Source organism: Polypterus senegalus, chromosome 7 (assembly GCF_016835505.1).
Source record: "Polypterus senegalus isolate Bchr_013 chromosome 7, ASM1683550v1, whole genome shotgun sequence".
Classification (NCBI taxonomy): domain Eukaryota; kingdom Metazoa; phylum Chordata; class Cladistia; order Polypteriformes; family Polypteridae; genus Polypterus; species Polypterus senegalus.
The window spans coordinates 4,159,686-4,175,296 of NC_053160.1; the positions used below are offsets into that span (position 1 = coordinate 4,159,686).

The 15,611-nt window shown below is 43.3% G+C and overlaps 1 protein-coding gene across 1 annotated transcript in view; it reads left to right on the forward strand.

Annotated features, from left to right (window-relative positions):
• LOC120532231 (collagen alpha-1(XXV) chain-like) overlaps positions 1-15,611 on the forward strand; it is a 632,315-nt gene that overhangs the window by 447,793 nt on the left and 168,911 nt on the right. Inside the window, exon 7 of the mRNA XM_039758080.1 lies at positions 3,922-3,981. Within this exon, the coding sequence (XP_039614014.1) occupies positions 3,922-3,981 (60 nt within the window). The remainder of the gene's footprint in view (positions 1-3,921; positions 3,982-15,611) is intronic.

Genomic DNA, 15,611 nt, shown 5'->3' on the forward strand with positions numbered 1-15,611 from the left:
GATAGATAAATAGACAGATAGATAGATAGATAGATAGATATGAAAGACTCTTAATATATTAGACAGATAGAAAGGCACTATATGATAGATATGAAAGACACTATATATTAGATAGGCAGAAAAGCCCTATTGCATATGATAGATTGATAGAAAGGCAATATATGATAGATAGATAGATAGAAAGGCACTATATAATAAATAGATAGATAGAAAGATACTTAATATATTAGATTGACAGATAGAAATGCACTATATAATAAATAGATAGATAGATATGAAAGACACAATATATTAGACAGATAGAAAAGCACTATATGATAGATAGCTAGATAATAAGGCACTATATAATAGATAGATAGATAGAAAGGCACTATATAATAAATAGATGGATAGATAGAAAGGCACTATATAATAAATAGATAGATAGATAGATAGATAGATAGATAGATATAAAGTCACTATATAATAGATAGATAGAAAGGCAGTATATGATAGATAGATAAATAGATAGAGCAGGCCCAGGCTGACAGGTGTGTCTGGTCTTGCTGAGCGGTGGCAGCCTCCATCACTTCATCTCGGTGCGTGCCAGGAGATGCCTGCCACTGCTCCTTAGGAGCCACCGCTGATGTCACGATGTCATGAGCTTTTTTGACCTTCCCTGCGCCTTCAGTACCATCCAGTCATCCCTGTTAAGGGGTGTGACGCTGGCTCAGGTGATACAGTAAAATTCTGTGGGGTGCCCATCTGGTTCACATTAAAGAAAGTGAAACCTTTCTGCTCTTCACACCGTAGCTCCTCGTCTCGTGGCGTTTGCTGAACATCAGAAGGGGCCCAAACTTGGCAGAGGCAAAGCCTTGTGACCGCAGCTTGGCTGACTCATGGGGTCTGCACTGAGAGAGTGCCAGTGGGCGGACAGGCTCACATGATGGTCAGCTTTTTGGCATTATTAACAAAAAGTGCTTTAAAGTACTTTAATGGCTGCAGTCTTGGGAAGCCCCCTCACCTCTCCATCCGTTTTCTGGGTCAGAAGGAGAAGAATTCTGGTTCTGCAAACATCGCGGGGCGGCACACAAACCAATCCACAAAGGGATGCCAGTCTATCAGGTGGCATAACCTGCACATGTTTGGGATGTAAACATATGCAGACATGTGGGAGAAGATGTGAGGCTTCACAGGCTCAGAAGTTGCACTCCCGGGGTCTCTCTGGAAGCGGCGTGTGACATCAGCCCTCAACCGGTGTACTAAACCTGAGCACTTGAATCGAGTGTTAGAGACATGTGGCAGCTGGAATGCGCTGGACCGTTACTAAAGCCCAGCGTGAAATAACTGTGTTCTAACAGCATCACTGTGGCGGCCAAATTACCAGTTAAAAAAAACCGCAGACATTCGGAGGCTGGACGGCAGCTTTGACCCGGCCCCTCATCTGAAATAAAAAGCAGGCCTTTGTCTCCGAGCCGGCATGCACTTTCAGTTAAATTCACCACAGCCGAGTGAATGGCTTTGCTCGATGTCTTTTTCAGACGCAGGCGGCGCACATCTCGCTAATGAGCGAAGGCCATTCCCCTGCTTGGTGTTTGAGGCTGGGCATAATTGGGGCATTCTTTGGATACTGGGGTCTAGTGGACAGTGTAATGGTGGAAGGGGGTGGGCTCAAGGATGAGTCAGCGTACATGAATATGCGAGAAGCGAGGCAGCCGATTTGCCTTTGATCTCTGGATGCGAACCCTTAATTTCAAGCCCCTGTTAATTAATGCTGAGGCCGTTTATTTGTGTTTAGGGTCTTTTGGTGGATTAAGGCTCAGAGTGCTGGACTGAGTTTACAGCTGTAGGAGTGGGAAGAGATTGAACTTTGGTTAACTGATTGTCAGTCTTGCCTTCAGCAGTGTCTGTAATCTTTCTTAATAAACAGTTGGCATGTCTCTGTCATTCCAGCAGATGGCACATCACAAACATATGTAGTAATAAAAGTCATTGCATTTGTCAATCCAACAGGTGTCACATCAAAAAAATGAACACTCCTTTAATGAACGCCATATCAAATGGTGGATAATAGAGACAAATATGCTGCGTTTTTCATTCCAACAGATGGCACATCAGAAACATTAACATTGCTTTAACAGGCCCCATATCAACCAGCAGTTAACACGGATGTACATTGCATTTGTCATTCCAACAGATGGGACATCACCAAAATTAACACCGATTTTACAAATCCCAAACCAAATGACATGTATCAGAGACGCATGCATTGATCTGCTATCTGTTGTAGTGACAAATGCAGTGCATCTGTCTTGGTCATATTCAATTTGATGTGGTATTTGTAAAGGGAGTGTTAATGTTTGTGATGTGCCATCTGTTGGAATGACAAATGCACTGCATTTTATTACTACAAATGTTTGTGTTGCGCCATCTTTTAGAGTGACAAATGCAATGCATTTTATTACTACAACTTTTTGGGTGTTGCACCATCTGTTGGAATGAAAAATGCAATGCATCTGTCTTGGTCAGATTCAATTTGGTATGGGATTTGTAAAGGCAGTGTAACTGTTTGCAATGTGCCATCTGTTGGAATGACAAATGCAATGCATTTAATTACTACAAAGTCTTGGGTGTTTTTCCATCTGTTGTAGTGACAAATGCAGTGCATCTATCTTAGTCATATTCAATTTGATGTGGTATTTGTGGTAAAGGGAGTGTTAATGTTTGTGATGTGCCATCTGTTGGAATGACAAATGCACCGCATTTTATTACTACAAGTGTTTGTGTTGCGCCATCTTTTAGAATGACAAATTCAATGCATTTTATTACTACAAAGTCTTGGGTGTTTTGCCATCTGTTGTAGTGACAAATGCAGTGCATCTGTCTTGGTCATATTCAATTTGATGTGGTTTTTGTAAAGGTAGTGTTAATGTTTGCGATGTGCCATCTGTTGGGTTCACAAATGCAATGCATTTCATTACTACAAAGGTTTGGGTTGCGCCATCTGTTGGAATGCCAAATGCAATGCATCTGTCTTGGTCATATTTAGTTTGGTATGGGATTTGTAAAGGCAATGTTGCTGTTTGTGATGCACCATCTGTTGAAGGTTTATATCTAATAGAGAAGTGTTTTTGGGGGCTTAGTTTCTCGATGGGGAATCTGGGCCCCCCAGGATCCCCATAGCTCTGCCCTGGAGGGTGGGAAGGTAGAGAGATGCCAAATGTCCTGAGCACTGAGCAGATAAAGGAAGTCAAGAAGGTTAAAGTGAGCCTGTAAAGACTGGAAGGTCACAGAGCCTGAGCCATTAAAGAGGTCACAAAAGAAGCCCTTTAAACAGGAGTGGTGTGTGTGTGTGTGTGTGTGTTTGACAATGACACACAGAACACTAACTTAAATTATTGAATAAGAAAACGAAACTATGAATTATAACAATATGCATTTCAAAAACAACAAATAAGTTAATGGAAGTGAAGCCAAACTTTTGCTGGGGCCGAAATGTGACAACTTGCCCAACTGTTCTGATGGACCCCAACACGAGTCCCATCACCTGCCAGCGTGTCCATCCAGGCCTCTTCAGCTGTTGCCTTCATGCACCTGTGATTTGTAATTCACTTTGGATGAAATCTGACCGCATGGCGCCTCATCTGCTTATCGAACCCGCGCTCTGTCCAGTTGGTATGGACAATGCATGCTTGACACACTCGGTCTTTGATGTCAGATAACCACTTGCTGTTCTGCTCACGGTGATGCATGCCGCCGTGTGGGTGGTGCCCGTGCCCGCTCCTTTGTTTAACTCATCCCTGCATGTGACTGCAGCCTGCTGGCACAACTGCTGCTGATGCTCTGATTCGTCTTCCGTGTGTGCCGCCCGTTCCTGTGAAGCGTGTGCATGCCAAGAAGTGGACCGTGTTTTGCATTTTTGTTGTTGTGTTGTATTCCCAGGGACCTCCAGGCTTCCCTTCTTTGGCGGCTTTACACAGTAATCAGATCCTGACTGTCAAGGTTTGTGGGTAACATTAAGCAGCTTGGCAACACGGGCACCAGTAGAGTTTGAAAGGCGTCCAGTTGGGTTAGGAGAGCCCGGCTGAAAAGGCTTCAGATATCCAAAGAATGTCAGGAGAGAAATTCCATACGTGTAATACAATATCACGACGCCGCGGGCCTCTGGCAGACGCCACCTTACATACATTAGCAAATTCTGAGGAGAGCGGACCACTCGGGCCAAGGGGGCTCCGGAATTTCTACTTCCCTCATGCCAAGGCTTCAAAATCTTCAAGGGCTGTCGCTTTGTTACACAATACTGGACATCATTTTAAAGTTGGGATCGTGGGGCCCCCATGCCAACCCTATCATACTTTTTGAGTTGTATTATTGTGGTCCCCATGCCAGTCACTTACCTGACAAATGGGCATGGATTACTTCAGGTTTTACTCCTTTGAAATCTCCCATAGCCAGCTTCATCTTAATTATTGAGTTCTTATAGATTGGTCCCCATGCCAGCCTCATCCCAGTGTTTGAGGTGTGATATTGTGGCAAACGTGCTAACTTTATCCTTAAGTTGGCATTGATTCTTCCGGCTGGGTTCACTATAGATGCCCCCCACGCAAACCTTTACCCTAACATTTGTATTGTAATATTTGTAAAATCGTAATGTCGTGGACCCATGCCAGCCTCATCCTTAACAAGTGGCCACAGTTTCTCCTGATTGTATTTACTCCATTTACGCCAGCTATCCATGTAGAAGTTGTAATAGTTTTTCCCCCATGCCAGCCTTTTTTGACTTGTATTACTGTAATCTCAACACCAGCTACATTCCTAACAAATGGGCACAGATTCTTCTAACCTATTTAAAATCTCCCTTGGCCAGCCTCCTCTTAATTTTTCAGTTGTTACAGTTTAGCCCCATGCCAGCTTCATCCTAATGTTTAAGATGTGACATTGTGCCCCCCAATAACAAATTCCTCGCTAATTGCTACAGAGTCTTTCAGCTGTGTTCACTCCAAATGCTCCCATGTTAGTCATCCTTATATTGAAGTTGTATACCTTGGCACCCATGCCAACCTCACCATAGTTTTGTGTTGTATTATTATAATCCCAATGCCCCCCTCACCCCTAACAAGTGGGCACACATTCTTCCAGTTTTGCTCACTCTTCATCCTCCATTGCCAGCCTCACCCAAATGTGTGAGTTGCAATGTCATGGCCCCCATGGCTGACTCATTGTAATCAAGCTGGCATGGATTCTTCCAGTTGTATTCACTCTCAATAAAACCATGCCAGTCATCCTTATATTGAATTTGTAATAATTTGGCCCTCATGCCAGCCTCGTCATATGTTTTGAATTGTATTCGTTGTAATCCCAACATCAGCCACTTTCCTAAAAACTTTACTTATGTAAACTCATTTCAGTGTTTCAGTTGTCATATTTTAGCCCCATGCCAGTCTCATCCTGATGTTTTGATACTGTGCCCAGCATATGCCAAAGTTGCCACAGATTCTTCCAGCCATGTTCACTCTAAATGCCCCATGCCTGTCTCCTCCTAATTTTTCAGGTTGCCGTGTTGTGGCCCCTCATGCCAGCCTCATCCTTAACAAAGTAACCCGTAAACCTTCATTTACTCTCAGTCCCCACTGCCAGCCTCATTGTCATTTTTGATTTTTTTTATGGTTTGACCCCCATGTCAGCTTCATTTTAATTTTCAGTTTTCATTTTGTGCCCCCGTGATAGGGACAGCCTTAACGAGTTGGCACAGATTCTTCCAGCCATGTTCACTCTAAATGCCCCCATGTCAGCCTCATCTTTAAGTAGTTGGCATGGATTCTTCCAGCTTTATTCAGTATTAATCATCCATTGCCAATCTCATCTTCATCTTTGAGCTGTAAAGCCAGCCTCATCTTAATGATTAAAGAATTATCGGTTGACTCCATGCCAGCTTCATCTCTAGCAAGTGGGCACAGATATTTCTAGTGTCACACACTCTAAATTACCCATGCCAGTCTAATACTGGTATTTGAAATTTGGTGGTGTGGCTCTCAGTGCCAGTTTAATCTTAATTTTGAATTGTAATATTATGGCCTCCATGGCAGTCTAATCTTTAAGTAGTTGGCATGGATTCTTCCAGCTTTACTCACTATTAATCACTCATTGCCAGCTCATCTTCGTCTTTGAGCTGCAATGCCATCCTCATCTTAATGGTTAAAAGAGTAATAGGGTGACCCCATGCCAGCTTCATCTCTAACATGTGGGCACAAATTCTTCCAGCGATACCTATTCTAAATTCCCCCATGCCAGCCTCATCCTCATGTTTGAAGTGTAAATCGGTGGTCCTCATGCCATCCTCATCCTTTATTTTGAGTTGCAGTACTGTGCCTCCCCATGCTGGCCTGACCCTTAACTAGTTGCCACAGATTCCTCCAGCTGCCATGCCAGGCTCATCTTATTGTTGGAATTGCATAGTTTTGCCGCCATGCCAATTTCATCCTTAACAAGTTGGCACAGATTCGTCTAGCTGTATTCGATGTTAATGCCACTTGCCAGTCTCATTGTAATAGTTTTGCACCTGTGCCAGCCTCATCCTAATTTTTCAAGTTGCAGTATCTAAAGTCCTTAATGGTTCCTTACTCAAATTGGCCAAAACTGCTATGGACTTCCCTTGGAGCTCCAGTGGCTTCCGTGTCCTTATGCAGGGGTTAACCTTCTTTAGAGTCCCCATAGGCCCACTCATGTGCCACAGGCTGTGGCCCACCTAAAAGAAGCCTCTGTTCACGATGGGCCACGCTGAAGATTTGACATAACATCATGCGAGATTCTTCAGTGACGTCCATCTGATGTACTTAATGGTTCATGAATAAAAATAATCCTCAAGACACTGGAGAAAACTTCAGTCAGATGCATGTAATGTGTGAGACCCTCTCAGTGGTTCGCTTATCTAAACCAACTTAGAGACCCCAGTGGCTTCTCCTTCCTCAATACATTATGACCTGCAGCTCTGAAGGACACCCCAGTGACGTCCATCTAATGTTCTTGATGGCTCACTCCTCAAGTCGGTCACAACCACCATGGACTTCCTGTGGGGTCCCCCTGTGTTACATTATACAGTGCCCCCCAGGGCCCCATTCCTGCTCCATAGGCTGTGATGTACTTAAAATAAGCCCCTACTTGGCCGTTCTGATGGTCTGGTGCATTTTGTTTTTAAACACTGAGGGACACTTCAGTGAAGACCACCTAACATACCAGGTGGTTCAGTCCTGAAAGTGACCGAAACTGCTGTGGACCCCTGCCTTGTTATCTTATGCCCCTTTCCCATCTTCCAAAAGCCCAGATCTGTTGCCCCATTACCTCAATGGGCTTCTTCATCCTCAGCAGATTTGTGCAGTTTGTTGACTGGACCACCTCGTTTACCCCAGCCAGTACTCTATTTAATGTTTTCTCACTCATCCTCCTCATCCTTGTTAGGCCAAGAAGGTCTAAAAAATAAGCTTTCAAAACGCTCGGAGTGGGCTGCTTATCCAAGTCATTGTGGACCCCCATTAGAGATCCCAGTGGCTCGTCCTGCATCTTGATAGTGTAAGGCTAAGCTGACGTTGTGCCCTGAGAATGTACTTGATGGGTCAAAGCCCCAATGGCCTCCTCCTCCTGTGTTGTGCCACAGACATTTCAGTGGCCTCCATTTTTTAACAGACGGCTCTTTTCCAAATTTGTACATTTTTGTTTTTTTTATTTGGCCTATACCACCCAACCCCCCGACCCCCCATTTTGGATGTTTTTCTAACGTAACCCAATACAACAGACACCGGGGTGGCGCCCTGCTGCACGACAACAGTTCCTCCATTTTTTTTTGACTTATTGTGTGGTGGGAATCGCTTACTCCAGTACAGACAATTGGATCTCTGAAGCCTGATTATGCAGAGCGTACTTGATGAGCGGCTCTGCTTCAGCTGTGAATTTGTCCTGGACGTGCTTGCTGGGATAGACTTCAGCTAATCCAGGGGTGTCCAGCTCCAGTCCTGGTGGGCCGCAGTGGCAGCAGGTTTTCATTCTTTCTCTTCTCTTTGTCACTGCTAATGAACTCCTTGTCCCTTCATCTTAATAGCCCTGTTTGTAAGGATTCAGTCCTCGGAATTTGTATGTTTCTTCATTAAAAGGCAGCCAAACAGAAATGAGACGCGAAACGAGCCGACAGATGAACATCAAACTCCAGCCAATTTCATTCCAACGAGTTTCTTAATTAGAAGCCAATGCTTGCTGTCAATTAAAGACGTTACTGCAGGGGTAAGCCAGCTCCGGTCCTCAGAACGCAGTGGCGGCAGGTTTTCATTCTAACCATCTTCTTAATTAGTGACCTGTTTGTGCTGCTGATTAACTTCTTTTGAGTTCATTTTTTATCATTCCTCTGAATTCCTTCATGTCTTTCCTTAAACAGAAATGAAATGTGAAGTGAGGGAGCCGACAGAAGACCACCTAAGTGAGGGCCTCAAACTCCAACCAGCTGCTCAATCAGGCGCAGAGTCTCGTCGTTAATTAAACTCGTTCTTTAATTCAATGGCTTGTCGCTGCTCTCATTGTGCAATGGCAGACATTTCTGAAATTGTGGATTTTCTCTTTTCTAAGAGCTCTGGGCAAATGTTTAGAGGACCTGAGCAGATCAACATTCCTGAGACCCTCACCTTTCTTTATTTTCACATACTGTATGATGGACACAGTTTGCAGGTCCTATTTTGGCTCATTTTGTGTCTCGTTATTGTTTGGCTTCAAATTAAGGAAAAAGAAAAAAATGAAGGGGTCTGAGTCTTCAAGAGCAAATCAAATGAATTCAAAAGAAGTTAATTAGCAGCAAAACAGGTCACTAATTAAGGGAAGGGTTAGAATGAAAACCTGCAGCCACTGCAGCCCACCAGGACTGGAGTAAGAGATCCCAGATAGATAGATAGATAGACACTATATAATACTTTGTAGATAGATAGATAGATAGATAGAAAGGCACTATATAATAGATAGATAGATAGATAGACAGAAAGGCACTATATAATAGATAGATAGAAAGGCACTATATAATATATAGATAGACAGAAAGGCACTATATAATAGATAGATTTATAGAAAGGCACTATATAATACATAGATAGATAGACAGAAAGGCACTATATAATAGATAGATAGATAAATGGATAGACAGACAGATAGATAGGAAAGGCACTATATTATGGTAGACACACAGACCTTTACAGACGCAGTGCTGAATGTTTCACTCCAAATGTCCTAAATGTGACATCTGACTCCCCAAAGACACTATATGATAGAAAGATGGATAAATAGAGTGAAAAGCACTATCTAATAGATATACTGTATATGAAAGGCACTATATAATACAAGCGTCTCAAACTTCAGTCCTGGAGGGCCACAGTGGCTTCTGGTTTTCATTCTATCATCTTAATTAGTGAGTTGTTTTTGCTGTCTTAGTTTTAATTGACGTGACTCAGACCCCCTCAGTTTTTCTTTTTCCTTAATGAACAGCCAAACAATAATGAGACACAAAACATGAGCAGCTCACCTGAAAATAAAGAAAACTGAAGGGTCTCAATCATGTTGGACCACTGAGCTCACCAAAACATCTTGACGGTGGACTTAGAAAAAAAAACAGAAAATCAACAGTCTGCTGTGGCAGAACGAGAGCAGCAACAACTCCAGTCCTGGAGGGCCCCAGTGGCTGCAGGTTTTCATTCTCACCCTTCTCTTAATTAGTGACCTGTTTTTGCTGCTAATTAACTTCTTTTGAATTCATTTTATTTGATTTGCTCTTGAAGACTCAGACTGCTTCATTGTTTCTTTTTCCTTAATTTGAAGCCAAACAATAATGAGATACAAAATGAGCCAAAGCAGGACCACTAAACTGTGATCATCATACAATATATTGAAATAAAGAAAGGTGATGGTCTCAGGAATGTTGATCTGCTCAAGACCCCAAAACATTTGACGAGAGCTCTTAGAAAAGAGAAAATCCACAATTTCAGAAATGTCTGCCATTGCACAATGAGAGCAGCAGCAAGCCATGGAATTAAAGAACGAGTTTAATTAACGATGAGACTCTGCGCCTGATTGAGCAGCTGGTTGGAGTGAAATTGGTTGGAGTTTGAGGCCCTGACTTAGGTGGTCTTCTGTCGGCTCACTCACTTCACATTTCATTTCTGTTTAAGGAAAGACATGAAGCGATTGAGAGGAATGTTGAAGAAATTAAGGGAACAGATCTTAAACAATGTATTCAAAAGAAATTAATTAGCAGCACAAACAGGTCACTAATTAAGAAGATGGTTAGAATGAAAACCTGCCGCCACTGCGGCCCTCCAGGACCGGAGCTGGGGACCCCTGCGTTATTGAATACCGCGACTTGTTGCTGCTCTCTTGACCACTGTCAAGATGTTTTGGTGACCAGAGTGGTCCAACATGATTGAGACCCTTCACTTTTCTTTATTTTCAGGTGAGCTGGTCATGCTTTGTATCTCATTATTGTTTGGCTGCTCATTAAGGAAAAAGAAACAACTAAGGGGGTCCAAGTCACGTCAATTAAACCTAAGGCAGTAAAAACGGCTCACTAATTAAGAAGATTTAATTAAGAATTAAGAAAACCAGCAGCCACTGGGGTCCTCCAGGACCGGAGTTTAATCAACTGGCTTCTCATTAAGAAACTGGTTGGAGTGAAATTGGCTGGAGTTTGAGATCCCAGTTTAGCAGGTCGGTCACCTGTTGGCTTGTTTCACGTCTCATTTCTGTTTGGCTGCCATTTAATGAAGAAACAAATCCATTCAGAGGACAGGGCTAATAAAATGAGGGGGAAAGGAGTTAATTAGCAGGATTAGGAAAAGGGTCAGAATGAAAACCTGCGGCCCATCAGCACCAGTGTTGGGGACCCCAGCAATAACGAGTTTAATTAATAGCAGTAATTGACTTCTCATTAAGAAACTGGTTGGAGTGAAATTGGCTAGAGTTTGTTGTTCATCTATTGGCTCGTTTCGTGTCTCATTTCTGTTTGGCTGCCTTTTAATGAAGAAACAAATCCATTCAGAGGACAGGGCTAATAAAATGAAGGGAAAAGGAGTTCATTAGCAGTGACTAGGAGAAGAGTTGGAATGAAAGGCTGCTGCCGCTGCGGCCCACCAGGACTGGAGCTGGACACCCCTGAGCTGGATAAGCCCTTTATGATCGTAGTAGGAAGATGGATGTTTCAAGAAGTGAAAGGCGCCCCCTGCAGGGGTATCTCTTGTTGGGTTTTTTTTTTGCCCAGTGCTGCCAGGTAAGGCTTTAGGCCCATCGGATCCCCCATTGTAGAATTAGGTGTTTGGACGTCTGGCTTTAATTCACCTCCTTTCTTGTATAAACTCTCCTGGTGTCCGCGTCTGCCTGTTCTAGAGTCTGTTTAAAAAAAACGCTGCGGCGCTCGAATTTCACGGAGATGCGGGTTTTTCTGTTCCGTGCACAGAGGGTGAGTGGGCTTTTCGGATTAGGCGAAGGAGAGTCTGGGAATTGCTGGACTGTCATTAAACTCTTGGCAAAAGCCCAAAGGTTCTTGACCGACCTCCTCTGGGACAGTAAAACCGAATCCTCCCTGCAGTTGGGGCGCCGCTCTTTTGACGGGTGTACACCTCTAATCTGTTGTATCTTTTCTTTCCTCTTTTTTGTTTTATTGCTCTTCTCCTTCATCTTCTCTCATCTCTGAAATCCAACCTTCTGCCTCGCCTGCCTGCTCAGATGGTCTTCCCTAAAATCAATCACGGCTTTCTTTCTGCTGATCAGCAGCTCATTAAACGCCGGCTCATTAAGGTAGTGCGAGATCTCTTTGGCTCTTCTGCTGAGCTTTGTGCCGTTGGTTTTTCTTTATTTTTCCTTCCTTCTTTCCATCTCTCTCTTATTTGAATGGAATGGAATTGAATTGCTGCTCACCATCCTGTAAAGGGGGTGAAGGATTGGAGGGGAGGAGGAGGAGAAGGGTGGTGTGGGATTTAGGGGCCATCCAAGGGGGTCCTCAACATTGGCTTATGTGGGCTGAATGTGGAATGTCACCCTAATAAATAATAAAATCGCCCCTTGATGTCATTAGTGAACAAACTTTTTGCCGTGTACGGCCGGCTGTATACTTCATGCGACTCAACTGCTATACGGTTTATGCTTGCGTGTTCGTACTTTACGTAAATCTGGAAGATTCCAGCAGGTGGCAGTGCGAGAGACCATCACGGGCGAGAACAGGTTCAGCTTCACTGTGTTGTGAATTGCCTGTAACATCCATTAAATTACAAAGACACCTTACCACCATAGACATATAAGGTGGTCCAGACCTAAGTATGCAATTACGCAATAACTTATTAAGTTTATTACGTAGAAAATCACCCGAAATATCCCAGACCATCGAGAAGTGTGCGAACTGACGACATGAAGAATCGCCTTCACGCCGAACTGGAATCGTCTCCGCATAAATCAAAGTCATCCGGACAATCAGGATCTGCATAATTAGATCTGGACCACCCTGTATACAGATAGACGCCGCATTCACTGTGTTGCCCAGTCGACACGATACGTCAGCGCGTCCGCCATATTGCGAGTGGCAAAAGTGCCATTTAAACTAATACAGGTAGACGGTGAAACCGGGTTTTCTGATGAAAAAACAACAACGTTTAAAACAGTATCGATTACATACAACAGATTTTGGTGAATCGTTTACATGCAATTATTTATATCCATTTATACACTAATAATGTCATTTATTAAATAATAATGATTATTGTTATATTAAATAATTCCTCCCATATACTGTGGTGTGAAAAACTATTTGCCCCCTTCCTGATTTCTTATTATTTTGCATGTTTGTCACACAAAATGTTTCTGATCATCAAACACATTTAACCATTAGTCAAATATAACACAAGTCAACACAAAATGCAGTTTTTAAATGATGGTTTTTATTATTTAGGGAGAAACCTACATGGCCCTGTATGAAAAAGTAATTGCCCCCTTGTTAAAAACTAACCTACCTGTGGTGTATCACACCTGAGTTCAATTTCCTGATTACTGCCACACCTGTTTCAATCAAGAAATCACTTCAATAGGTGCTGCCTGAAACAGAGAAGTCGACCAAAAGCACCTCAAAAGCTAGACGTCATGCTAAGATCCAAAGAAATTCAGGAACAAATGAGAACAGAAGTCATTGAGATCTATCAGTCTGGTAAAGGTTATAAAGCCATTTCTAAAGCTTTGGGACTCCAGCGAACCCCAGTGAGAGCCATTATCCACAAATGGCAAAAACATGGAACAGTGGTGAACCTTCCCAGGAGTGGCGGCCGACCAAAATGACCCCAAGAGCGCAGAGGCGACTCATCCGAGAGGTCACAAAAGACCCCAGGACAACGTCTAAAGAACTGCAGGCCTCACTTGCCTCAATTAAGGTCAGTGTTCACGACTCCACCATAAGAAAGAGACTGGGCAAAAACGGCCTGCATGGCAGATTTCCAAGACGCAAACCACTGTTAAGCAAAAAGAACATTAGGGCTCGTCTCAATTTTGCTAAGAAACATCTCAATGATTGCCAAGACTTTTGGGGAAATACCTTGTGGACTGATGAGACAAAAGTTGAACTTTTGGAAGGCAAATGTCCCGTTACATCTGGCGTAAAAGGAACACAGCATTTCAGAAAAAGAACATCATACCAACAGTAAAATATGGTGGTGGTAGTGTGATGGTCTGGGGTTGTTTTGCTGCTTCAGGACCTGGAAGGCTTGCTGTGATAGATGGAACCATGAATTCTACTGTCTACCAAAAAATCCTGAAGGAGAATGTCCGGCCATCTGTTCGTCAACTCAAGCTGAAGCGATCTTGGGTGCTGCAACAGGACAATGACCCAAAACACACCAGCAAATCCACCTCTGAATGGCTGAAGAAAAACAAAATGAAGACTTTGGAGTGGCCTAGTCAAAGTCCTGACCTGAATCCAATTGAGATGCTATGGCATGACCTTAAAAAGGCGCTTCATGCTAGAAAACCCTCAAATAAAGCTGAATTACAACAATTCTGCAAAGATGAGTGGGCCAAAATTCCTCCAGAGCGCCGTAAAAGACTCATTGCAAGTTATCATAAACGCTTGATTGCAGTTATTGCTGCTAAGGGTGGCCCAACCAGTTATTAGGTTCAGGGGGCAATTACTTTTTCACACAGGGCCATGTAGGTTTGGATTTTTTTTCTCCCTTAATAATAAAAACCATCATTTAAAAACTGCATTTTGTGTTTACTTGTGTTATATTTGACTAATGGTTAAATGTGTTTGATGATCAGAAACAGTTTGTGTGACAAACATGCAAAAGAATAAGAAATCAGGAAGGGGGAAAATAGTTTTTCACACCCACTGTAAGTAACATTTCTCAGACTGCCTTCTTCCATCTCTGAAACATTTCTAGACTTCGTCCTGTTCTTACACAACACAGTACTGAAGTATCGGTTTAATGCCCGAGTCACCTCACGTATACAGTAGATTACTGTAATGGTATTCTATCTGTCATCCCACAAAAACGTATCCATCGCTTACAACTTCTTCAAAATTCTGCTGCCAGGATAATAACCTGCTGCTCTTAATCCACTGAACATCTCACACCGATTCTCTCTCGACTTCACTGGCTCGCTGTTCACTACTGAATACGATACACAATCCCGCTCTGAACATTTCAAGCTCTCCACACCTCACTGATCTCCTCCAGACTGGCACTCAGATCCTCATCTGCAGCTCGACTTTCTGTACCACACGTCAACCTCAGTGCTATGGCAGCTCGAGCGTCTCTCCTGGTTCTCCTCAACTCGGGAATTCTCTTCCCTCTCATATCCGTCAGCTCGACTCAATAACACATTTCAAAACTTATCTTTTCAAACTGGCATACCGACTGTGAATTTTGCGCTGTTACTGCCAGTTATCTTGGTTTGTTTGCTAATTATTGCTTTTTGATTTATCATTCTCTTGTTTTAATTTTGTCTGCTTGGGTTTCCTCCCACAGTCCAAAGACATGCAGGTGAGGTGCATTCGCGAGTCTAAATTGTCCCTAGTGTGTGCTTGGTTTGTGTCTGTGCCCTGTGGTCGGCTGGCGCCCTGCCCGGGGTTTGTTTCCTAGCTTGCGCCCAGTGTTGGCTGGGATTGGCTCCAGCAGACCCCCGGTTGGGTTGGATAATGGATGGATGTTTTAATTTTACTAATGTTGTTTAATTTAATTGTAAGGTGACCTTGAGTGTTAAGATTATAAAACGAGATTTTCTAATGGCCAAATATAACTAAAACAATTGTTCCGCCTTACCTATGAAATGTAGTCCCCCGGGATCTGGTTTGGAGCGTACAGCGGTTTGTACAATGCCAAGCAGCACATTATCCATTACTTCACTCCACAGCAGTGCCACTCGCAATATGGCGGCGACGTTGACGTATGAGGCTGCTGGTCATGCGGCGTCTAGTAATTCCATGTCTATACTTACCACATTATCTCTGAAAATGGTGGGTGTTTAAGGATGACATCCATCAATCCGGGGATGCGCCCGTTCCTGCAAGCAAGAAACAAAATCCCTGGACGGGGCATCAGCTCATCGCAAGGTGAACATAAGCACACACACTCACA